Here is a 25,892-nt window from a genome sequence, read left to right on the forward strand (position 1 = left end):
CACAAGACGAAACGAGAACATTGTTGCAAAACGGAATAATCGTTTTATCTCAGTTATCTTGTTTTCATAATCATTGGAAGCCAAAATCGATTAATCGTCCTGCCGTACTTAACATTCGCAGGATGAATTAGCAAATTCTTTACTCTTCCAGGTGACGATAAAGTCTCCTACATCAGCAGTAAGAGCTCCAGAATGTAAACTAGGACAGTAAGTTGATGTGTTTATTGATATTTTTAAAGTGTTCACTAAGGTGGAGCTGGTTAAGAAGCTAACATGCTGATGCTGTTAGAGAAACACTGAAGCTTTGTTTGATTCTGTAGATGATTCTGTGTGAATGTAGACATTTGTGTGTGTATAGATGCAGAACAGTGCAGTGTATCACTTCGTATTGGCCAGTAAGTTAAGCTGTCAAGCAAAGTAGCTAAATAAACGCTTTGGAGTGACATTAAAAGACAATTAAAATTAAAAGGATAATTAAATCTTTGCTCTCAGTCATTATAAGCTGCCTTGTAAGCTGGAACGTGACCCTTTTACCCTTTTACCCCTTTTTTTACCCTTTTTTTTTTCTTTTTTATTCAGGGCGTCTGGGACAGTTTACACAGCCATCGACATCGCCACCGGACAGGAGGTAAACCCCCTTAAAGAAAAATATCATATCATGTTATATTAAATTAATTAATACTGATAAATGTATAATACCTTTTCTCTCTTTCTCAGGTGGCTATAAAGCAGATGAATCTGCAGCAGCAGCCGAAGAAAGAGCTGATCATTAACGAGATTTTGGTGATGAGGGAAAACAAAAACCCCAACATCGTAAATTACCTGGACAGGTAAACATCTTTAACACTAACACAAACCACAGTATTGTTAACGACCTGGACAGGTAAACACCTTTTAACACTAACACAAACCACAGTATTGTTAACGACCTGGACAGGTAAACATCTTTAACACTAACACAAACCACAGTATTGTTAACGACCTGGACAGGTAAACACCTTTTAACACTAACACAAACCACAGTATTGTTAACGACCTGGACAGGTAAACACCTTTAACACTAACACAAACCACAGTATTGTTAACGACCTGGACAGGTAAACACCTTTTAACACTAACACAAACCACAGTATTGTTAACGACCTGGACAGGTAAACATCTTTAACACTAACACAAACCCTGTCATTGTTAACGACCTGGACAGGTAAACACCTTTAACACTAACGCAAACCACAGTATTGTTAACGACCTGGACAGGTAAACATCTTTAACACTAACACAAACCACAGTATTGTTAACGACCTGGACAGGTAAACACCTTTTAACACTAACACAAACCCTGACATTGTTAACTACCTGGACAGGTAAACACCTTTAACACTAACACGACCCCCAACATTGTTAACTACCTGGACAGGTAAACACCTTTAACACTAACACAAACCCCGACATTGTTAACTACCTGGACAGGTAAACACCTTTAACACTAACACAAACCCCGACATTGTTAACTACCTGGACAGGTAAACACCTTTAACACTAACACAAACCCCGTCATTGTTAACGACCTGGACAGGTAAACACCTTTAACACTAACACAAACCACAGTATTGTTAACGACCTGGACAGGTAAACACCTTCAACGCTAACACAAACCCCGACATTGTTAACTACCTGGACAGGTAAACACCTTTAACACTAACACAAACCACAGTATTGTTAACGACCTGGACAGGTAAACACCTTTAACGCTAACACAAACCCTGACATTGTTAACTACCTGGACAGGTAAACACCTTTAACACTAACACAACCCCCAACATTGTTAACTACCTGGACAGGTAAACACCTTTAACACTAACACAAACCCCGACATTGTTAACTACCTGGACAGGTAAACACCTTTAACAATAATGCAAACCTCATCATCGTTAAGTACCTGGACAGGTAAACACCTTTGGCTGCAACACAAACTCTGACATTGTTAACGACCTGGACAGGTAAACACGTTTAATGCTAACACAAACCACAGGATCGTTAAGTACCCGGACAGGTGCTAATAAATAATAACGACAACATAACATTCATATATGTGTGTATACATGTTACACAAAATGTGTCAAAGCAGTAAATGTATACATGTTACTCTAATTAATAATAATACAAATGAGAATCTCTCTCGCTCTCTCTCTCTCCCTCCCTCTCTCTCTCTCTCTCTCTCTCTCTCTCTCTCCCTCCCTCCCTCTCTCTCTCTCTCTCTCTCTCTCTCTCTCTCTCTCGCTCTCTCTCTCTCTCTCTCCCTCCCTCTCTCTCTCTCTCTCTCTCTCTCTCTCGCTCTCTCTCTCTCTCTCTCAGTTATCTGGTAGGTGATGAGCTGTGGGTGGTGATGGAGTATTTAGCTGGTGGTTCTCTCACTGATGTTGTAACAGAAACTTGTATGGACGAGGGACAGATCGCTGCAGTGTGCAGAGAGGTAACACACAAACACGTATAATTACTATGAATCATTAATGAACTGTTAAGCTCCACCCACAAATGTGTTCTCTCATAGCTACTTTTGTGAGGTTTGACAAGCATCAGAGAATAATGAGAAACTGTAGAACAGACTCAGTTTATATCACAATACCTACATTTAGAGTCAGTTATTCATTCAGCCTAATGAGAAACTGTAGAACAGACTCAGTTTATATCACAATACCTACATTTAGAGTCAGTTATTCATTCAGCCTAATGAGAAACTGTAGAACAGACTCAGTTTATATCACAATACCTACATTTAGAGTCAGTTATTCATTCAGCCTAATGAGAAACTGTAGAACAGACTCAGTTTATATCACAATACCTATATTTAGAGTTATGAATTGTGCGCTACAGTGTGTCGTGCTCTACAGTTTCTCATTAGGCTGTATGAGATTTTTACCAGCGTTCTGTATATAAAGAACACATTAGTGGGCGGGGCTTGGTAGAGTGTTTAAAGTGAGGGTCCACATTGAGACCCTGATGGTCTCCAGGTCTGATAACCCCAGGCTGAGTGAAGTGTGTGTGTGCTGTCAGTGTTTGCAGGCTCTGGACTTCCTTCACTCCAATCAGGTGATTCACAGAGACATCAAGAGTGACAACATCCTGCTGGGGATGGACGGCTCTGTCAAACTGAGTGAGACACACACACACACACACACTCTCTCTCACACACACACACACACACACACACACACACACTCTCTCTCACACACACACACACACACTCTTAAACACACACACACGCACACACACTCTCTCTCTCTCACACATACACACACAGACACACACACACTCTCACACACACAGACACACACACACACATGTTTCTCTCTCTCACACACACACACACTGTCTCACACACACACACACACACGTTTCTCTCTCTCACACACACACACTGTCTCTCTCTCACATCAACACACACACACAGTCTCACACACACACACACACTCTCACACACACACACACATACACACGTTGCTCCCTCACACACACACACACACACTCTGTCTCTCTCTCACACACAAACACACACACACACACACACTGTCTCACACACACACACACACACACACACACACACACACACGTTGCTCCCTCACACACACACACAATGTTTCTCTCACACACAAACACACACACACACACACACTGTCTCACACACACACACACTCTCACACACACACACACATACACACGTTGCTCCCTCACACACACACACACACACTCTGTCTCTCTCTCACACACAAACACACACACACACACACACTGTCTCACACACACACACACACACACACACACACACACGTTGCTCCCTCACACACACACACAATGTTTCTCTCACACACACACACACAGTCTCTCTCTCTCACACACAAACACAAACACACACACACACACACACACACACACACACACAATGTTTCTCTCTCACACACACACATTCTCTCTCTCATGCACACACACACGGAACTGAATCATGAACACACTCAGTCTGATTCATATGTCTTTATAATGACTTTCATTGGTCTGATTAACTCTTTATTCTCTTTCTTTACTCTCTCTTTCTCTGTTCTCTCTAACCCTTTCTCTCTTTCTCTTTCTTTAATCTCTCTCTCTCTTTCTTTACTCTCTCTCCCCCTTCCTTTTCTTCTCTTTCTTTTTACTCCCCCTCTTTCTGTGTTTCTCTCTCATTTTCTTTTTTACTCTTTTATTTTATCCTCTTGCTCCCATTACTCCCTTTTTCTCTCTCTTCCTTTTTCTCTTTTTCTCTTTTTATTCTCTCTCTCTCTCGCTCTCTCTCTGTCTCTGTCTCTCTCCCTCTATAGCGGATTTCGGGTTCTGTGCTCAGATCACTCCGGAGCAGAATAAGCGCAGCACTATGGTGGGCACTCCGTACTGGATGGCTCCGGAGGTCGTAACTCGGAAGGCGTACGGCCCTAAAGTGGACATCTGGTCTCTGGGCATCATGGCCATCGAGATGGTGGAGGGGGAGCCGCCGTATCTCAACGAAAACCCACTCAGGGTACGAACACAACACACCCTCGCCGCTCCTACATACTCCTACATACTGGGGACCCTCGCTGTGATCACAATCATACTGTTGTGTATTCAAGAATCAAAAAGAAATAAATAAATAAATTTATTGGCAACAGTAAATAAAATAATACGTTTCTCGACCGCAAATGAAGGAGCCTTCGAAATGGGACAGCCTAGTCGCGCTGCTGTGACGCAGTCGGCCTTCAGATGCAGCCTCTGAAGGACGCAGCTCCTGAATTGGGACACAGCTATTGTGTATGTGTGTGAAAGGTCTCACTGTCAGGACAGACCAGGTGGAGTTTCTTTTTCAGCCTCTTTGCTTCAGTGAACTGAAATGGAGCCAGCAAGAATTCCACCTTTACTTCACAGGACAAAAATGCAGAGATAACACACACACACACACACACACACACACACACACACACACACACACACACACACACTCCACAAACAAATTAAACTTGCTTTGTGGGAAAGTTTTTCCTGCTTTCCTGATCGATCGGTCCTTGAGTTCAGGCCGTGTGTGATTGGTGTGTTTCATTACAGCGTGACAGGCAGATGTTCATCAGTCCACTCCTTATTTAGCTCAGTTTTAATGCAGATCCTTTATGGAAAAATATATATGTACATGTATTTTTATATATTTAAATTTCAAACACACTGCAGTCGATGCTGAAATACATTCTGAACACTAAAATGTAAGTCAGAACATATTGCCATATTAACCAAATATATTTTAAAATGCATTTATTTTAAAATGTATTAGTAAATATTTCACATAAACACATTTACATACATTTATTTTTGTCTATCAAACACATTTGAAAATGTATGAAAACAGCCAAAATGCTATCTAATGCAGTTTACTGTCTGATACCTTTTGAAATGAATTTGTATTCCAGTATAATTTTAAATGTGATCAAATCAACCTTTAACATGACAAAAGCGAGTGTTGTATGTATTGATACTCAAAAATGCAGTTATGATTTGATATTGTGTTTATTTGAAATACACTGTGTGTGACAGTCTTACCGCAGATGTACATGGATAATAACAGATATGAATAAATGCATTTAAAAAATATATTTAACAAACACATTTATTGGCCATTTTCATGAGATATCAAATGAGTGGGGCTGTGCCGATTCTGACAGTGAGACCAAAACTGTGATACAGACCTTCACGTTCTCGTGTTACGGTTATTATTGTATTTAAAGATAGGGGGAGCTGTACACCGTGTTCTTTAGTGATCTAAATTGTTGGTGATTTAAAAAACAGACATTTTTTTAGTTTTTTCTTATTCACCCCCAACACCCCACTCAAAAAAACAAAAACGAAGGTGTGAACTGAACTTTGGCAAAAATCTAGGACTGAACTCTCTGCCCCACAAGATTTCCCTGACCAGATCTGTTTAAAGTGTGGACAAATAAAACACAATAATCAGAATTATTTCTAAATGATTATAAGAAGATTTAGTTAAATATGCACTCATTTTCTCATTTTATAAAAAAAATCAGGAGTGTTGAAATGTAAACATAGAAAATAATAAAAATTTGATGCACTGTTTTGAATATTTTTCACTGCAGTTGAAAAAGTTCCATTTATATATTCTGTGTATTTTTAAAAATAACTGAATAAATACTAGGAGTTTAAAAATGCGTTGATTCGCTGTGATGCTTCGATCTAAAGGTGGTGATTCAGCTTTGTTGAGTGTGGAACCGTGCAGTCCAGAGCTTCCCAAACTTTTCTAACTAGTGGCCCACACGACTGACCACAGAAGCCTCCACAGCCCAAAATTTTACTGACCAGATCGTTTAAAGTACAGACAAATAAAACACAATAATCAGTGTAACCTGTCAGTTTTGCTTGATTTTAAGTTACAACACAAAAGAAACACTAATAAATAACCGAACATTTTCCAGCTCACCTAACGATGTTGTTTGGCAGCAACCGAGTGCTGGATGACCTGCTGACGAAATGAAAGGTGTGTCAGTTCGAGAGGATTAGATGTGTATTCGTTTGGCCTCAATCTGACGCCATAATTTGTTTGGCTTTAAAGCTTTATTTGAAGAGAAGACTTTGGGCCAAACAGCACAGAGCGGCAGCCACTCGATCTCTGTTCTCGGACGTGTGAAACCCCAAGGCTGTTACACACAGAACTCATTCAGTAAATTCATCCGATCACACTGATATTTTGCACACCAAACGGCCAAAAATGCAGCATTATTTTATTGTGTATTACTTATTTGCAAACTTTTGCCAGTGACAAGATTCATTTGTCGTTTCCCACAGATGTTGTTAGCATCTTCAAAAGAAAAGAAAAAAACTTTTAAAAGTTTTTTAAAAAAAGGCTGCAGCCCAACCAGCCCACAGGTTGAAAACCACAGGATCTTCCTGTTGGACCTTCCAGCTTTGGAATTTTAGGAATCAATTTGGAATATTTGGAATTCTACAGTCAGTTGGAACTTTAAATTTCTAAATGTTAGAATCATTTGGGACATTAAGTTTGCAACATTAGAATCAGTTAAAATCTCTGACATTTGGATATTAAGATCAACCAGAAACCAACTTCAGTTTTCGAATGTTAGAGTCTAATGAAGCATTTAGCTTTGAATCAGTTTTAGAATCAATTTCCAATTTTGAAATATTTAAATTATTTATAAATGATTATAATAATATTTAGTAAAGTATGCACTCATTTTATAAATAAAATTCATGCATTTTGAAATGTGAAAATTTCATTTTCTCAGTTTAAAGGGTTCCATTTGTGTATTCAGTGTATTTTTAAAATAATTCTGAATTGTGCTGAAATAATTTGATTAAATCGTGTGGAAATCTGAGATTTTATGAAGTAAAGAACTGTAAATAAATGAAATCAAGCTTTACAGAGTCATCAGCAGAGTTAATAGTTCCCGTGTGGTACTGAGTGCGTTCCTCTTTCTGTCCACCGTTAGGCGCTGTACCTGATTGCCACCAACGGCACTCCAGAACTGCAGAACCCTGAGCGTTTATCCTCCGTCTTCAGAGACTTCCTCAACCGTTGCCTGGAGATGGACGTGGACCGTCGGGGGTCCGCTAAAGAGCTGCTGCAGGTACAGCAACGGTCACATTCACCTATACCTGCAGCACCTGCACTTCACGGCTACGAGAGTAACTGACGCATGTTCAGTCCATCGTCACTCCAAGAATCATTAGCTCGATAAGTCAGCTCACCAGTTTTCTCCACAAACATAGCTACCTGTGTTGGTTGGCCACCTGTCTCTAACATCAACAAGTTGTTTAATCGTCCAGTTTTCACTACAAACATGAGCTACTTATATTAACGAGCCATTATCTGGTTACATTAGCTAGCCTGTTTTCTCCACAAACATTAGCGAAGTTTGCCAGCCAGTTTTCTTTGTAAATATTAGCTGCCCTGATAGCAAGAGCATAGTGGACCACTGTCGGCCCACTGACGGCAAAGCTGGTGGTCCACTGGTGTTTTGCTCAACGTTTTCCTAGCAGCCCACCGGCGGTTAAGCAGAGTATTAGACTAAGTTCCACATATCTTCACTAATTTTTCATCCTCAGTTCAATTTACTGATTTTTCCTTCCTTTTTTTAACTTATACTTTGTAAATTAGTTTAGTATCATTTCATATCAGGCCTAGTCATTATTTTTTTTCTCCCAGTTGTTTGTAATATTTGTCTTTTATTTTGTTGATTTTCTAAAATAAAAGTCTGTGAGCATTTAAAATCTGTTTGAGGAGATTAAAAACTAGGTAGAGTTTGTATGCAGGACAGTAATCTGGGTGGTCCGAGGGAGGCAGCAGTGGTCATTGGGGTGCCGACCTTATCAAGCCAGCGGGCCGATATATGCTGGCTGTCTGGGTGGCTATGTTAGCTGGCCAGTTTTCTCTACCAACATTAGCTAGCGAAGTTTGGTAGCCAGTTTTCTTTGTAAATATTAGCTGGCTTTGTTACATTTTCTCTATAACCATTAGCTAGTTAGTTAGCTAGCTAGTTTTCTCGAATTAGAATGAATGGGAATCTTTAACTTTGGGCTGTTTGAATCAGTTTAAACATTCAGTTTTTGAATGTTAGAATCAACTGGAACATTTTCAAAAGCAACAAAGAAAATCGTAAATTTAAAAGTTGATTTTTTTTTTCTGTGTTTTTATTTCCTCAGCATTCGTTCCTGAAGCTGGCCAAACCTCTGTCCAGTCTGACACCACTGATTGTAGCCGCCAAGGAAGCCATCAAGAACAGCAGCCGCTAGAGGGGCCGTCACGCACACACACACACACACACACACAAACACACACAAACACACACAAACACACACACACACACACACACACACACACACAAACACACCTGAAAACATGGGTGAAGCAGGATTACACAGCCACATTAAATCTACGGTTCACTCGCGCTGGATGAAAGACAGCTACATTTGGGAAAACTGCTGCCCCCCCTCAGCGCTCGGCCCCCCAAACTCTCTCCAGGGTTATCCACAGTGTGTGTGTGTGTCTACAGTGAGCCCACCTCTCCAGTGTCTGAAAGAGGGATGAAAACAAAGACTGCAGAACGGAGGAGTGTGGATTACAGTGGCGGTGTTAAAAGCGCTGTGAAGTGTCTGGCCTGTTGGACTTAAATCTAATTTAAGATAATCTGATCTAATCTGAACTGCAGCGTTGGATTATTGGCACTTTGGATTTCGGCTGAAACCCACAGTCTCTGGATCTCTTCAGTACAACTGCATGACCCTCTAGACTCCGCCTACCTACAGCAATCAGCTCCATATTCACTGTGTGTGAGCGCGAGTGTGTTTGTGTGAGAGGGTCTGATGGAAAACGTAACAGTTACATGACGACAGCCCTGTTTTAGCTGGATTAGTATCTAAAGTACACACTTTCTTTAAAGGTTCTGTAGGAAAGACAGTGGTTCTTTTTAGAACCATGACTTCCATGAAGAACCATTTCATGCTTAGATGTTTCTTTGCATGGTGAAATGCTTCTTCAGATTGGTGGAGAATGTGTTGTATATGGTTCTGCACCTTTTTGAAAATGATTCTATGTAGCACCAAAAAGGGTTCTTCTATTGTTATGATGTCGAGCTTTTAACATTAGAACCCAGAGAGCAAGCATATATCAGGCCGCTGGTTTGATAAGGTCGGCACCCCACCGCCTGTTTGCCACTGCTGGTCCACCCTCGGACCACCCAGATTAATGTCCTGCATACAAACTCTAACTAGTTTTTAATCTCCTCAAACAGATTTTAAATGCACAGAGACTTTTATTTTAGAAAATAAACAAATTTTACAAACAACCGAGAAAAAAAATAATGACTAGGCCTGATATAAAATGATTCTATAGAAAATGTTGCTGACTCTCTGCTGGATTAACATTATTTACTAATCTAATTTACAAAGAGTAACTAAAGAAATGAAGAAAGGAAAAATCAGTAAATTGTACTTTGAGTGAAATTGAGTGATGATAAGAGGAATTTTGTCTATTACTTCGCTTAATCACCAGTGGACCGTCCGGAAAACGCTGAGCAAAACGCCAGTGGACCGCCAGCTTTGCCATTAGCGGGCTGACAGTGGACCACTGTCTTCTTGCTATCAGGCCTTTTTTGTGCTGACCAAGTGCAGAGAACCATTTAAGCACGAAATGGTTCTAAATAGAACCATTACCTTTACTAAAGAACCCTTGAAGAGCCGTCTTTTTTGTGTTCCTCTGAGCAGCAGAGCGAGAGAGAGATGGAAAACACAAAAGTTACATGACCGAAGTCCCTATTGAAGCTGGTCAGCTTGTGTGATGTAATGTGTGGAATTTGATTGGCTGAACGGTTCGGGATAAAGTATCTGAGAAATTTCTCCACATTCCCACAGGTAGCCCAGACTAAAAGGTTGTAGCCCAGATGCTCAATAACAATAACAACACACAGTGTCTGTTAACGGGTTTTGTTTTGCCGTTAGCATGAGGTCAGTTGGAACACGACTTACAGATCATTTACTCCAGAATTCCTCCATTTAAAAACCTGAAAAACAACATAGACTAGTGTACATGCCAAGCTGATCTAAGCTGGTTTATTCTGATTTCATCTGGTCTAGTGCTGGTTTAGCTGGTTACCTAGCCTGGCCATACTGGTTGACCAGCATACCAGCACTTTTACTTTTAATGTAAGTCAGTGGAACCAGACGTTTTTTTCCAGGTCATTTCGGGCCGTTTCTTTTGGCCACTTCATCACAAAATTTACACATAACGTAAAGAGCAACAGGCATTTTCAGATTATGTCAAAAACTGGAAAACGACAAAAATGGAGACACAAGGTTTTGTTCCGACAGCAATGGTGGTTTTGCTGGTTTATGCTAGTTTTCCCCAGCAGGGAGGCTAGTCTTTAATATACTGTGTGTCTTACCTGCTGTACTGATATAAATAGCCTAATCAGGCAAGCTAAAGTAGTTAGCTAATGTCTGAAGAGGAAATTGTCTAGCTAACATAGCTACAGTTTGTTGAGATAAGTGGTTTGCCATCATAGCTACTGTTTGTAGTAATGAATGGAAAGCTAAGGTAGCTAGCTAATGTTTGCAGAGGAAGTTAATGGGCCAGCAAACAGCTAATGATTCAAGTACTGCTCGATGTGCACAAGCTAACATCAGTAACTCCTGTAACTTTGAAAACAATGAAAGGAAACCTGCAGTAACACTGAAATCGAGTATTCTTCAGCATTTACAGCAGAAATAGGAAGTACAGTGTGGTAACACTGTGGCTCCATCAGCTGTGTAGGACTGTAGTGAGTACATCTATGGGAAAAGCTAATCCAGCTCTGACAGGACTAAAGCTAACATCACTGCTGTAATACAAACTAATACAATCTCAGCTCAGAGTACACTCCTCTGTGTGTGTGTGTGTGTGTGTGTGTGTGTGTGTGTGTGTGTTCGTTGTGCATGAGGGAACAGATTCACAGACCAGCCCTGAGGCTTCTTCTGTGGAAAATCTGGACAAACCTCCGTCCAGGTCGGCAGCGGACACTCGGCTAATTCTGCTCTTCTGCATATTCCACTCATTCGGCTATTCTACTATGCATTCCAACAGCTGATGCAAACTAGCCGGTCAAACGAAGCCATGGACGTCAGCATCAACTGACCACCGCTACAGACAATATGGGCATTACATGGCTAAAAGCATGCATCTGCAGTCCTCTCTGTGGATCTACAGTCGTCTCCTGATTCTCCTCCTGTACCTGTTTTTTTTCCTTCTGTATTTGCATACACACACGTTTTTAAAGGGGTGCTAACACTTATGCCTTTCCTCCATCCTCCGTCCGATGCGTTCAGACATTCTAGTTTTTCACGTTTTTCACATCCTGTCCTGGTGCTCGGAGAATTTATTTTGGGTAGCGTTTGTGGAGAGAGAAAGTGGGGAATTATGGGAGATGTAGTCCCTCTGGAAATGTTAGAAAGGCTAGCTTTATGTGGTGAAATGTCAATGTTAAAGCTCTGCAGTTAAACCAAGCCACACATTCGGTTCTTTCGCTAGATTAGCTAGATTAGCCAGTATTTTTTCAAATATCGTATCATTTTAGCTAAAAACAACCAACTGCATCTCAATCTAAACTCCAAACGTTCTGGCTGGGTATATTGCTGCCTTCAGGTTGTCTAAGTAGCATATATACGAGATAAACACACTGAGCGGGTCCAAGCACGCATTAGCCCAATTAGGCCTAATAGGCAACCATGGTAAAAAGTACAGTGTGCCAAGCAAATTTAAGCCAAAACACCAGACAAGGAGTGAAATTTCTGACATAACATGTAATTACAAGGTTGTTCAGGTCAGTGAACTGAATCCAATGGCACCACTTCTTTATCTGTAGACTTCATAATAACATTGTAATAGCATTTTTAATGATTTTTAGTGTTTTTGAGTGCTGAAGCTCCCCCTAAAGGCCAATCTGGACCAAAATTTGTGGACCCCATCCGAGTCTCAACATATACAAATATTTCAAATTTTGAGATAATAGGACCAAAGACTGAGGAGTTATAACAAGTCAAGCTGTCAGTGCCGTGGCTGCAGTGATTAACTGATAGAGCAACACCATGTTCAGACTCTTCTGAATTTTTTGATACCAGATAAATGAGGATTGAGCAAAAAAAACCTAGGACTAGTTTGCAAAAGCATGTTTCGCATATTATGCAAATTTGCAAAAAATCTAAGTGGGCGGAGCTAAATGGTCCAAATTGCAAAGTTATTTGTTTTGACCCAAGGAATCAGGAAAAAGAATTTTGTCTCTAACAAATTTGGTTTAGGAGTTATGAGGCAAAACGTGTTTTGCTGCGCTATAGTTCCCCCGATGGCCAATCGGGGTAATTTTTGTTGCCTGGCTAGATGCACACAAACTACACCTATCCACCAAGTTCTCTAGGAGGTGTCTCTAGGGCTTACGGCCTCTTCTCCACAACATGTTTTTCAGGAAAAAAAGGATAATAATAATAATAATAAGAAGAAAGATCTGAGCAATTCCAATAAAGTAAAACATTAGTGCTGGTGTGTTTATCTTGTATCCAACCAAAACCACTTGAACACAAATCAAGTCATATGTACAAGTTGTATATAACTTCCGAGGAGGACTTGAAGGAAGCATATGTCTGGATGTGGACCTGTAGGTCATGCCATCTGCATTTTGATTGGCTGTTTCATGAGATTTCTTTGCAACCCTTCTGGCTCATTCAAGTTTGGTGAGAGTTTCGCCACATAAAGCTAGCGTTAGCGTTAAAAGACCTCCCGTGGTGACCGACAGAGTTATGAATTATTCAAATTAGTGAAAAGTTGAAACCCTGAGGACTCTGGGCTGCGAGCTGTGGAGCGGATACTTTGTGATTATGTGTGTGTATGAAGTTCACTCAGCCTGTGGATTTCTCCAAGCGTTTAAAGGTTCTCGCGTGGTCGGAGTACGGTTGTTTATTGGTTCTTATCTTCGGTACACAGGCGTATGTAGGTGTGTGTGTGTGTGTGTGTGTGTGTAGACTAGGGAGTTACCTCAACCTGCTCTGTACGCCAGTTATTCTCCAGAATTCACTGTGAAACTTCAGGAAACTTCTCCTCCACCTTAGACTCAAAAATAACATAGACGTCACTCCGCATGAACAGGCCGAGTAGTTACACCATAGATATCGTTAGATTAGATAGACGTCACTTCTACAGATGTGGACGGGGTTTTTACGCACGGCAACGTGGGACTGATACATAACATTAAAGCGACAGGTTGGGGGAAAAGCTGATTGATGTTCTAAGTAATGTTTGGTGTCTAAAGTTGGTTTAGTTTAGCACTGGAGCTATGAGGCTAATGTAGCTAACACAGAGGGGTGGTCAGGGATGGTCAGTGCCATCCTCTTGTGACAGTTGACCACATTGGCATGATTAAAAGGTTCTTGGCATGTTGAAATGTTCTTCAGATTGATGGAGAATTTGCTGTAGAGGGTTCTATATAGCACCAAAAAAGGCTTCTCCTATTGTTGCAAGCCTGACATTGTAACAGTAACAGAACCCTTTTTGGTGCTATATAGAACCCTTTTCAAAAAGGTTCTACATAGAACCATTTACACATCAATCCGAAGAATATATCACGATGCAAAGACCCATTTAAGCATGAAAGGGTTCTTGGAGTGTTCATGGTTCTATATAGAACCATTGTCTTTCCTAAAGAACCCTTGCAGAACTGTCTTTTTTAAGAGTGTAGCTTATTTCACCTCTAGTTAGCTGAAACCAAACCTGATAAATTCACTGAATGATGCTGAAAATTTTATTCCTTTAAATTTATACGTATATAGTTAAAATAAAGACTGAGTTTATGTGTATCAGCACTTTCTGCCTCACATTCTATATGGAATCTGCCTTAAAGGGACCATAGCAGGAAAACTCACTATTTACTCACAATTACTTTAATTATGTAAACATTGCAAAAATTTCACAACACTCAGTTACACCATACGGTCCATATATGGAAACTAAGCTGCAAAAAAAGCCCATTATGAATTTGTTATTTTTCTGATTTCACATATATCCACTTGTTCAAACTTGCAGTTTAGCCCCGCCCATTCACACTGAAGTCATAAGGAGTGTTTCTGCCTACTAAGGACTGCACAGCCAGTCAGAACATAGCATTTGCATATATCAGTCTTAAAGGCACAGTAACACAAACAGCCTGTTTTAGGCCCGAAACATACTTCATGCAAGGACGCGAATGCAGACACTTAAAGCTGTGCAGGGGTTTTGCGCTTAGTTGCGTTTAAAAATGTGTCACGGTGCATTTATTAACACGACACAAGCGCGAGCTGCAATCTGAGCGTTACAGCAGGGGGGCGCTATAACGACAGCCAACCCTGTCCAAGCTGTCTTGTTCCGCCAGTGTGTTTTCTTAACTGGCATAGCAGACGAGCAGTTGAGTCTCAGGCAAAGACGACTTACATAAACATAAAAAATATCATACATTGCATTTTCATTACAACAGAAGAGGTAAAGCAGCTCACTGCTCTCTACTGAACATGTTTAGCTGTTGAGGCTGTTGGAATAACAGATCTTCTCTGATTTGTCCTCTAGCGCCCCCTTCAGTACTGAGTGTTTTAACCGCCACAGCAGAGTTTGTACAGAAGGACCAAGCGTTTGCAGCGCATTGGCTGACTGCTGTCATTTGCATTCATGTCCTTGCTTGAAGTACGTTTCGGGCCTAATTCTGGGGGATAAAAATGATTGAGGCTGTTTTTGGTGAATAAAATGACACAAATGAGTTTCCATTGCCTGTTAGCTACATTAGCCTTGTAGCTCCGGGGCTAAAACTAAGGAAGCAAACCTCAGACACCAAACACGCCTTGGCTAAAAGTCAGATACGTCACCAAACCGTCGCATAAAACATCATAGTTTGTTCATCTGCGGTAAACTGGTACGTGTATATGTAGAACTATTTAAACTTTCTGTTTTTGTATGAATTTAAAAAAAGAAAAAGAAAAAAACTCGAACTATGACGACGATATTCAGGCTACTCTTTGATATGTATTTGTAAATGTTTTTGCATTGACACTGAACGAAGGAGACGGACGTTCGGACGGCACGACCTGCTACTGGAAAGTCCCTCAGTCGAGGAGAGAACTCAGGGGCCACACACACACACACACACACACACACACACACTCACGTGCTGTGGCTCTGTTCGGACCTGTGGACGTTCTGCGGCGGTCTGAGCCCTGCGTGGACTACGAGCACAAACCGGCGAAGAAAAAGAGAATAAAACGGACGTTGGTGACGTAAACGACGCCTTGTACATTGTACGCCCCCCCCTCACCTTTTCTTCTGAATGTCCGACCCTGTACACGTGCTGTGACTCTTCGGTGTGTAATAACGAGAACGGAACAAAAGACTTAAAAAAAAACTGTTTCTTTATAAATTATTATTCCAATTCTGACGTTTGTAAACTGCAAAGGAGACGCCCTTCCCCCACCCCCACCACCCCCCCACAACCAAACCTGCTCTTTCAGGCCTGAACAGGCAGGAAAAAAGCGAGAGAGTGAAAAAAATCAGAGTGAAAGGGGGAATATTCCTTGGATAAGCTATTTTAAATTGTGGTTGAAGCAATAGACTTTTTGAATTCTAAATTGTGCATGGTTGTGTCTTGAGTGTTAAAATATTTAAAAAAAAGAAAAAATATGCAGTTTGGGAACTCGACTGAATTAAAAAAAAAATAAAAAAAAGAGAAAAAAAATATAACGTCCTCGAGATGATGTGTGCTTTCAGTTTGCTGCTTAATGTGGGGAAAAAAAATCAGTTTCTATAAACACCAGGGGCCGTATTACAGAAAATCATGGCAACTTCAGTTGAAGAATCCAAACCCTAACTGTACCAGGGGAACCAGCCTGATGTCTGGAGAAGTGAAGTTTATTCGTTTGCGCGCACGTACCGGACACCTAGCCAGCAATGGGCTGATGCAGCTTTATAGCCGGACTGATGCCAAGATTAGGCTCAGCCTGTACATGACAAGTGACAGGTGTGACAGACATGACCATGTAGGGATAAACAAGAATAGGCAGAAGAGAATGTTCTAAATACAGTCTCAGTACAGACTCACACAGTACTGAATACAGTGACATACACTAAACACATTACAGAGCAGTGCATTTCTACATTCCCCCCTCACAGTGAAATCAATATATCCTTTCCTCTTACAGAGAATTGTGGCCGGTATTTCCCCCTTTCTACACGTCCTAAAGACAGGTCTCTTTCCCTTCAGTTCGCATAAAGGCAAACTGGGGAAATTAAGTGTTTCCAGGATCATAAGGAACGTCTACGCTGGTGTAGCTTAGTCATTAAGCAGTTAGAGTCATTTTGAGGCAAAAGTAAATAACAATATCTACTATTACTGGTGCTACAAAGTGAAATATATAACGGAGCAATTGCTGTAAAATTCCAGAAAACATACCAAAAATGTAACTGACTAACTGAAGTTAAGGACAGAAGCCATTACAGAACAACAGTTCTTAAGTCTATAATCTTCTCTTATTTCCAGATAAGAAAACGGTTTTACAGAAACATCCTAAGTTGCCAAAATATCCTAAATATTGTCTTAACTGTAAGATAAACTCCAGAGCGTCTTCACTTCTGTTTAACCGTCTGTTTCTATTGTTTTATGCAGTGATGGGCAGCACAGCTCACTATAACCAGCATAATGAGCTCCATTTATTTCTACTGTAAAACGCTGCTTTCACTGTGAGATGATTTTCTTTTCTAACTCTGCGTTTTAAAGATCTCAGACGCTGCAGACTCGATCTCCACCGCCCCTCTGATCACCTTCGTGTGTTAATGTTGATGATGAAATATTACAGTGATGGTGGTGAATAATGAGGAGACGGAGCTGAACGTGTGTCTGTTTATTAGGAGGAGTAACGTTAGCGCGCTCGGCTAAAGCGTTTGGGAAATGGAGACTGAAACTGGGGAGCGGCGACGATAAGAACAGTATTCTTAACTCTCAGTTTATCGCGCTTCAGTTTTATTTGACCTTGTTTACATCAGTAACAGTAGCTAATATTACCTGTCTGGCCAACTAACTTGATTACGTGTTTACGTTTCAGCTGTGCAAGTAAGGTCGGTTGCTAGGTAACAGAAACGACAGTTGATTGTCAACTTCAATCGGGTTAAGATTTCCTGACTGGAGATAAGAAAAGATGCTGTAACATAAGATTCCTAAATTAAGATCAGATTTGCTTCTGTAAAACGAATTTGTGAAAAATCTTATCTTGACCTTTCAGATCTTAAGTTAAGATGAAAAGATAGGAAGTTTCTGTAATACGGCCTCAGGTCTGGTTTTTCAAGGGTTCTTTAGCAAAGACAATGGTTCTGTGTAGAACCATGAACAATGCATGCTTAAAATGTTCTCTGCATCGTGAAATGGTTCTTCAGATTGATGGAGAATCAGTTGTATGTGCTTCTATATAGCAGCAACAAGGGTTCTTCTATTGTAACAATGTCTCTTTTTGGTGCTACATAGAACCCTTTTTCAACATGGTTCTATATAGAACCATATACAACACGTTCTCCATCAATCTGAAGAACTCTTTCACAATGCAAAGAACCTTTTAATCACACAAGGGGTTCTTTGAGCATTCATGGTTCTATATAGAACCATTTTCTTTACTAAAGAACCATTGAAGACCCATCTTTTTAAGTATGTATGGTGTCAAGCTTGTGACAGTAGAAGAGTCTTTGGTGCTTTATAGAATCATTTTCAACAAGGTTCTGTATAGAACCATGAGCACTCAAAGAATCATTTCATGATTAAATGGTTCTTAACGTAGTGAGATGGTTAAGCAGATTGATGGAGAATGTGTTGTATATGGTTCTATATAGAACCTTTTTGAAAATAGTTCCATGTAGCACCAAAAAGGTTCTGCTATTGTGTACGATGTCAAGCTTGTAAAAATTTTTGGTGCCACATAGAACCATATACAACAGGTTCTCCATTCAATCTGAAGAACGCTTTCATGATGCAAAGAACCCTTAACCATTCAAAGGGTTCTCTGAGTGTTCCTAGTTCTGTGTAGAACCATTTTCTTTACAAAAGAACTTTTGAAGAATCATCTTTTAAAGCGTTTACAGTGTCAAGCTTGTAACAATAGAGGAATCTTATTTGGTGCTTTAGAGAAACATTTTCAACAAGGTTCTAGATAGAACCATATACAGCAAATTCTCCATCAGTCTGAAGAGCCATTTCACAATGCAAAAACTATTCAAGCATGCAAATGGTTTTATGTAGAACCATTGCCTTTATTAAGGAGCCCTTGAAGAACAGTCTTTTTTTAAGAGTGTATAGGAAACCATGAACACGTTCATGTAGCAGCACTGCTGTGTCTGATCCACTCGCACCAGCACAACACACACTAACACACCACCACCACGTCAGTATTACTGCTGAGAATGATCCACCACCCAAATAGTACCTGCTCTGTGAGGGTCCATGGGGGTCCTGACCACTGAAGAACAGGGTAACAAAGTATCAGAGAAACAGACGGACTACAGTCTGTAACTGTAGAACTACTGAGTGAAACTATACGGTCAGTGGAGCTGATAAGATGGACAGTGAGTGTAGAAACAAGGAGGCAGATCAGTGTACAGTATAAAAGTATGTGTTTCCTCTCATTGAGTGAGGGAGGTTGGAGTTATCCTCACGGGTCACAGGTTGGGCAGCCCTGTTATTGATTATTATGGTATTTTTCATTTTGTCAGAGCAGCACTAACTGGAACCACAACCAGGAATACCCAGTTATAACTGGGATTTAAACCCCTGACCACTGGGCTATAGAGCAGAAATTCACACATTTAAAAAAAATCATTTTAATATTTGTAAGGTCCAATATTACAAAATAAGCATTAATAATACAAAATACTGCACTGTGGAGTATAGTGGAGTCAGTTCTAGGTAAACATTTTATAGAACACTATATATATGTGTATATATATATATATATATATATATGGACAAAAGTATTGGGACACCCCTCCTCCTCACAGAGTGGAGCCACCGAGTGTTGAAGCGCACAGTGTCTATCCTCTGCTGAATCACTAAAGAGCTCCAAACTGACTCTGGAAGCTAAGATCAACATACACAATGCCGAGCGTCGGCTGGAGTGGAGTAAAGCGCCGCCACTGGACTCTGGATCAGTGGAAACGTATTCTGTGGAGTGAATCAGCTTCTCTATCTGTCAGTCTGATGGACGAGTCTAGGTTTGGCGAATGCCAGGAGAACGTTACCTGCCTGACTGCACTGTGCCAGCTGTAGAGTTTGGTGGAGGAGGGATGATGATATGGGGCTGTTTTCAGGGGTTGGTCTAGAACCCTCAGTTCCAGTGAAGGGGAATCTTAATGACTCAGCACCAAGACATTTTGGACAATTATACACTTCCAACTGTGTGAACAGTTTGGGGAAGAACCTTTCCTGTTCCAGCATGACTGAGCCCCAGAGCACAAAGCAGCTCCATAAAGGCCTGACTGGGTGAGTTTGGTGTGGAAGAACTTGACTGACCCTGACAGAACCCTGACCTCGACCCCATCAAACTCCTTTGGGATGAACTAGAACGCAGATTGTGAGCCAGACCCTCTCGTCCAACATCACCAATACTCTTCTGGATGAATGGGCAGAAATTCCCACAGACTCTCTCCTAAATCTTGTAGAAGCTTCCCAGAAGAGTGGAAGCTGTTAGAGCTGCAAAGGGGGACCAGCTCCATATTAATGCCTGTGGATTTAGAATGGGATTCATAAAAGCCCCTGTAGGTGTGATGTGTAGGTGTCCAAATACTTTTGTCCATATAGCGTGTATATATCTAGCTGTATGGCCTTTTTTGGTGAATATTGTGGAATGTTAGATGTTTGCCTGTGATATGATTTAATGATGATCATACGTCAGCTAAGCTTGACTTGTCAGTGTGAGTGGGTAAAACTGATAGTTCAGCCAAAAATCTGATTAAAGATATGAACTGTTCCTTTAAGAGTGGGTTATATGTGCTACACAGTTTCTTTGTTGTTCATATTAACTAGCCTCTGTTGTTCTACATGGCCGTGAGCTCCCTGGACGTTACGACCCTGAGGCTGATCTTTCCGGGCATTTCTTCAGCCGTCTGACGACCTTTCTTTTTCAATTGGATCTTCTGCGGTTCTGCAGTGTCCTGCAGAGTTGCCGGCAGAACCACCTGGCCCATAAACTGGTCCTTCACAGCGTTACTGTTCCACACCTGGAGAACACACACACACACACACACACACACACACACATACAAATGATATGCTATGTAGATGGTCAACCTACTAAACAATCCAAACTAAGTACTCAGACACAGTATGCACAATGGCCACTTTATTAGAAACACCTACCTTGTGCTTCCACTCACTGTCCACTTTATTAGAAACACCTACCTTGTGCTTCCACTAACTGGCCACTTTATTAGAAACACCTACCTTGTGCTTCCACTCACTGGCCACTTTATTAGAAACACCTACATTGTGCTTCCACTAACTGGCCACTTTATTAGAAACACCTACCTTGTGCTTCCACTCACTGGCCACTTTATTAGAAACACCAACCTTGTGCTTCCACTAACTGGCCACTTTATTAGAAACACCTACCTTGTGCTTCCACTCACTGGCCACTTTATTAGAAACACCTACATTGTGCTTCCACTAACTGGCCACTTTATTAGAAACACCTACCTTGTGCTTCCACTCACTGGCCACTTTATTAGAAACACCTACCTTGTGCTTCCACTAACTGGCCACTTTATTAGAAACACCTACCTTGTGCTTCCACTCACTGGCCACTTTATTAGAAACACCTACCTTGTGCTTCCACTAACTGGCCACTTTATTAGAAACACCTACCTTGTGCTTCCACTCACTGGCCACTTTATCAGAAACACCAACCTTGTGCTTCCACTAACTGGCCACTTTATTAGAAACACCAACCTTGTGCTTCCACTAACTGGCCACTTTATTAGAAACACATCAGGCTAAATGAAAAACTGGCTCTAAATAGGTATTGTGATACAATCTAAGTGAGTTTGGTCAGCGAGGCGTCTCACCTGGATGGTGATTGGTTTGTTTGGTTTCTTCCTGTAGAAGATGGCTCTGACGTCGAACAGCGGGTCCCGGGTGTTGTTCTGAATTCGGGACTGGACTGAACTGCTCTCGCAGGAAATGATCACATAGGGATCAGCACCTGCAATCAACACACACTGTGAGCCGTCCTACAGACTGAGTTACACTATAAAGGGCCCGTATCCTATATTTTCTGTATTTTCCACATATAATGTCTGTATGGTTTTAAATACCAAAACAATCATAATTAATACTTTAATGATCGTTGTCCAAACTCTCCTTATCTCTTAGAATTAAACACGCCCCTTTAGTTACTGTGCCTTTAAGACTGATGTATGTAAATAAGCTCTGTTCTGATTGGCTGTGCCTCATTCAAGAAGCAGTCTGGGCTGAAACACTTCTTATACCTTCAGTGTGAAAGGGGCGGGGCTAATAGGAAAATTAGGCAAACGTATTTAAATGCTTTTTGTGACCTCACAAAAACAATTAATTCAAACAGCTTATTTTCTACGTATAAACTACAAAGATGGTTCTTCAAGGGTTCTTTAATAAAGACAATGGCTGTGTCTAGAACCATGGACACTCAAAGAACAATTTGCATGCCTAAATGGTTCTTTACATGGTGAACTGGTGAAAGCTTGACATTGTAACAATAGCAGAACCCTTTTTGCTGCTAAATAGGTTCCATATAGAACCACATACGACATATTCTCCATTAATATGAAGAACCATTTCATGATGCAAAGAACAGTTTAAGCATGCAACTTGTTCTTTGAATGTTCATGGTTCTACATAAAACCATTGTCTTTACCAGAGAACCTTTGAAGAACCATCTTTTTTTCGAAAGTGTACTCAGAAACTTTAACATTGTTTATCTTTTACATCAAACTCTTTATTTTAAACAGTGAGTTTTCTGTGATTTTGGGCCCTTTAAAGTTTTTCTTACAGCTTTATATTTGTACAGAACTGTCTGCTTTCAGGACTGTGAGGTTTTACAGTCTGAAATGGTTCCACAGTGCCCCCTGGAGGCTGTTTCAGACAGACTCACCTCCGTTACTGTCCTGGTTTTCCAGCCCTTCTGCTCCGTGCACATAAATGTGAGTGACCATCTGAGGATAACCCACAAACGAGCTCCAGCAGTGGACGCGCGGCTTATCTAAATCCAGCTCTCTGAGAAAGAATGTGGGGAGGGGAGAAGTGAGCCTAATACGCCTTGAGAACTCAGGAGGCAGCTTACTGTTCTTCAGCTAGAACACATCTGATAAACGATACTAACTCCAGTATGGACGGAAATGACCACACAGCTTATAGCACAGCACAGGACGTCCTTATAATGTGACCTAATAACACTGCAGCCATGCAAATAGCATCTATTCCTGTAACAGTGGGTGATAATATCATTACATGCATTAGTGCTTATAAACCGTAGATGAGCTACAGACTGTAATTATATACCTTTGTAATTGTATATAATTGTCAAATTCTACGTTTTGCTGATTTTGAAATGGAAATAAGCTAACACATTCTCTACACACTTAAAATACACAATTGCTATATATATATATATATATATATATATATATATATATATATATTGCTGCTGTCGGAAGAAAACTTTTTTGTTATTTTTCAGTTTTTGACATAATTTGAAAATGCCTGTTGTTCTTTACATTGTATGCAAATTTCATGAAGGAGGGACCAAAAGAAACGACCCGAAATTACTGGGAAAAATGTCTGGTTCCATTGACTTACATTAAAAGTAAAGTAGGTTTTTTCCTTTTCCTGTAAAGTTACCATTTTGGAGATACGAGGTTTTCTTCTGACAACAGCGATATATATATATATATATATATATATATGTGTGTGTGTGTGTGGGTGTGTGTGTGTGTATTGCTGCTGTCATAACAAAACCTCATATCTCCAAGATGATAACTTTACAGGAGAAGGAAAAAAACCTACTTTACTTTTAATGCAGATGACGTGTATCTCAGCCCCTCTTCATAGGCTCATAACTCTGGATGTGAGTCTCGTATGATCTTGTGATGAGACGGAATGGAAAGGGCGACTCTACAGATTCAGGAAGTGTTTGAACTGGATTTCTGAGCTGGATCATCACAAAGACACAGACACAGATATAGAAACAGGGAATTTGGCACACAGGTGAGTTTGTGGACCCCACAGGGTTAAAATTGTAGGGTTACTTTTAAAAGTTCTCAGTTGTTCTTTTCCTATTTTACAGTCCAGTTTTGCATTGATACTTGTTCTGTAAACGTAGCCCTTCTTAGTGTTTGTATATGATTTGCTCACTTGTTCTGTAGACTTCACTGTTCAGCTAAAATTTAGCAGTTAAAGTTTAGTTTGTTCAGTTTTCTGTAAATGTTTTAGCTCCTCCAGCCTGTTTTACAGCCTAATACGTGATTATACAGCTGTGCTGGTTCTGCTGCAGTTTCCTTTAGGGTTAACAGTTCTCTCTCTATGAGGGGCAGCTGTCTCTCTGTATGTGCAGTGAGTGGTGTGGTGTTCAGGTGTGATACCTGCAGCCGCAGTTTTTATCAGTATAGACTCTCAGCATGAAGTCTCCCAGCAACTCAGGCCTTAAGGTGGACGGGATGATGACGTATCGGCCTTTGGGCAGAGCCTTCCTCAGAAACACAGAGCGAGCTTTTATGTACTTCGATGAGGCCACGTTCTGCTGAGTGATGAGGTCATGGATTCGATACTTCCTGTTCACCTCAACCTGGGAGAGAGAGAGAAAATTCGTAGTTTATACCGAACAATTCATAGTGGATATCTAATAATACGTAGTGGATACCAAGTAATTTATTGTGGATATCAAATAACTCATAGTGCATACTGAATAATTCATAGTAGATACTGAATAATTCAGAGGAGATACTGAATAATTCAGAGTAGATACTGAATAATTCATAGTAGATACTGAATAATTCATAGTAGATACTAAATAATTCAGAGTAGATACTAAATAATTCATAGCAGATACTGAATAATTTATAGCAGATACTGAATAATTCATAGTAGATACTAAATAATTCAGAGTAGATACTAAATAATTCAGAGTAGTTACTAAATAATTCATAGCAGATACTGAATAATTCATAGTAGATGTTGAATAATTCATAGTAGATACTGAATAATTTATAGCAGATACTGAATAATTCATAGTAGATGTTGAATAATTCTTAGTAGATACTGAATAATTCATAGCAGATACTGAATAATTTATAGCAGATACTGAATAATTTATAGCAGATACTAAATAATTCATAGCAGATACTGAATAATTTATAGCAGATACTGAATAATCCATAGCTGATACTGAATAATTCATAGTAGATGCTGAATAATTCATAGTCGTTACTGAATAATTCATAGTAGATACTGAATAATAGTAGATACTGAATAATTCATAGTCATTACTGAATAATTCATAGTAGATACTGAATAATTCATAGTTGTTACTGAATAATTCATAGCAGATACTGAATAATTCATAGCAGATACTCAATAATTCATAGCAGATACTTAATAATTTATAGCAGATACTGAATAAGAAATTTTAAGTCTAATAACCGAATAATAATCTGCAGTTTAAGTGTTTACACTGTTTATTTCGCTGTTATTTAGGAAAGGAGGAGTGTTATAAAGAAAAAGTTTCAGCAGTTAGACTGTAAATCTCCAGCATCACTAATGGCTGTAAGACTCCCATCTGCACCTCATCACTTATCAGTACCAGACATATTACAAGTAGTTTGATAAAAGACAGAGTCAACAAAGAGCTTCAAGTTTAAATTATTAGAGTTCTTTCAGACCTGGCGGATTCCAAACGTCTCGTTTTTATTGGCAAACTTTTAAATGTCACAGTAAATTTATCCCACCGGGTCCATGAACAAAAACAGCCAGGCATGAATAAAACACTAATAAGCGTGAAACTCAACGTCTGAGAGAGTCTCTGCCTTAAACACAGCATCAGGAGGAGCTTTATTAACATCAGGAGAGAGAGAGAGAGAAAGAGTCTCTCTCGTCCAGTTTCAGTGGTTCCTCACTGAGTGCTGATCAGTTTAATCATCTCTGAGGTCTGTTTGGTCTGTTTGGCCTGTTTGGTCTGTATTTTCTCAGCTTGTCGCGTCTGTCTGTGAGGAACGTCTCCCCGAAGATGAGTGATTTACAGCAGCAGCCGTGCTGGGAACTGTAACAGGC

General features: G+C 40.2%; 2 protein-coding genes across 8 annotated transcripts in view; one reads left to right on the top strand and one right to left on the bottom strand.

The window, feature by feature from the left end:
• LOC118814897 (serine/threonine-protein kinase PAK 3) overlaps nucleotides 1–9,536 on the top strand; it is a 68,126-nt gene extending 58,590 nt beyond the window's left edge. For all 4 annotated transcript variants that reach the window (XM_036580759.1, XM_036580761.1, XM_036580762.1 and 1 more), the window contains 7 exons: nucleotides 580–628; nucleotides 718–830; nucleotides 2,356–2,473; nucleotides 3,055–3,154; nucleotides 4,350–4,546; nucleotides 7,515–7,652; nucleotides 8,728–9,536. In XM_036580759.1, coding sequence (XP_036436652.1) covers nucleotides 580–628; nucleotides 718–830; nucleotides 2,356–2,473; nucleotides 3,055–3,154; nucleotides 4,350–4,546; nucleotides 7,515–7,652; nucleotides 8,728–8,817 — 805 coding nt within the window. In that variant the 3' untranslated portion in view covers nucleotides 8,818–9,536. The remainder of the gene's footprint in view (nucleotides 1–579; nucleotides 629–717; nucleotides 831–2,355; nucleotides 2,474–3,054; nucleotides 3,155–4,349; nucleotides 4,547–7,514; nucleotides 7,653–8,727) is intronic.
• A 10,768-nt stretch (nucleotides 9,537–20,304) lies between these two features.
• LOC118814898 (calpain-5-like) overlaps nucleotides 20,305–25,892 on the bottom strand; it is a 32,876-nt gene continuing 27,288 nt past the window's right edge. For all 4 annotated transcript variants that reach the window (XM_036580765.1, XM_036580768.1, XM_036580764.1 and 1 more), the window contains exons 11-14: nucleotides 24,209–24,411; nucleotides 22,723–22,844; nucleotides 21,659–21,795; nucleotides 20,305–20,815 (exon numbers count right to left, since the gene is read on the bottom strand). In XM_036580765.1, coding sequence (XP_036436658.1) covers nucleotides 20,633–20,815; nucleotides 21,659–21,795; nucleotides 22,723–22,844; nucleotides 24,209–24,411 — 645 coding nt within the window. In that variant the 3' untranslated portion in view covers nucleotides 20,305–20,632. The remainder of the gene's footprint in view (nucleotides 20,816–21,658; nucleotides 21,796–22,722; nucleotides 22,845–24,208; nucleotides 24,412–25,892) is intronic.

The sequence above is a fragment of the Colossoma macropomum genome, unplaced genomic scaffold, assembly GCF_904425465.1.
Source record: "Colossoma macropomum unplaced genomic scaffold, Colossoma_macropomum, whole genome shotgun sequence".
In the NCBI taxonomy this organism is placed as follows: domain Eukaryota; kingdom Metazoa; phylum Chordata; class Actinopteri; order Characiformes; family Serrasalmidae; genus Colossoma; species Colossoma macropomum.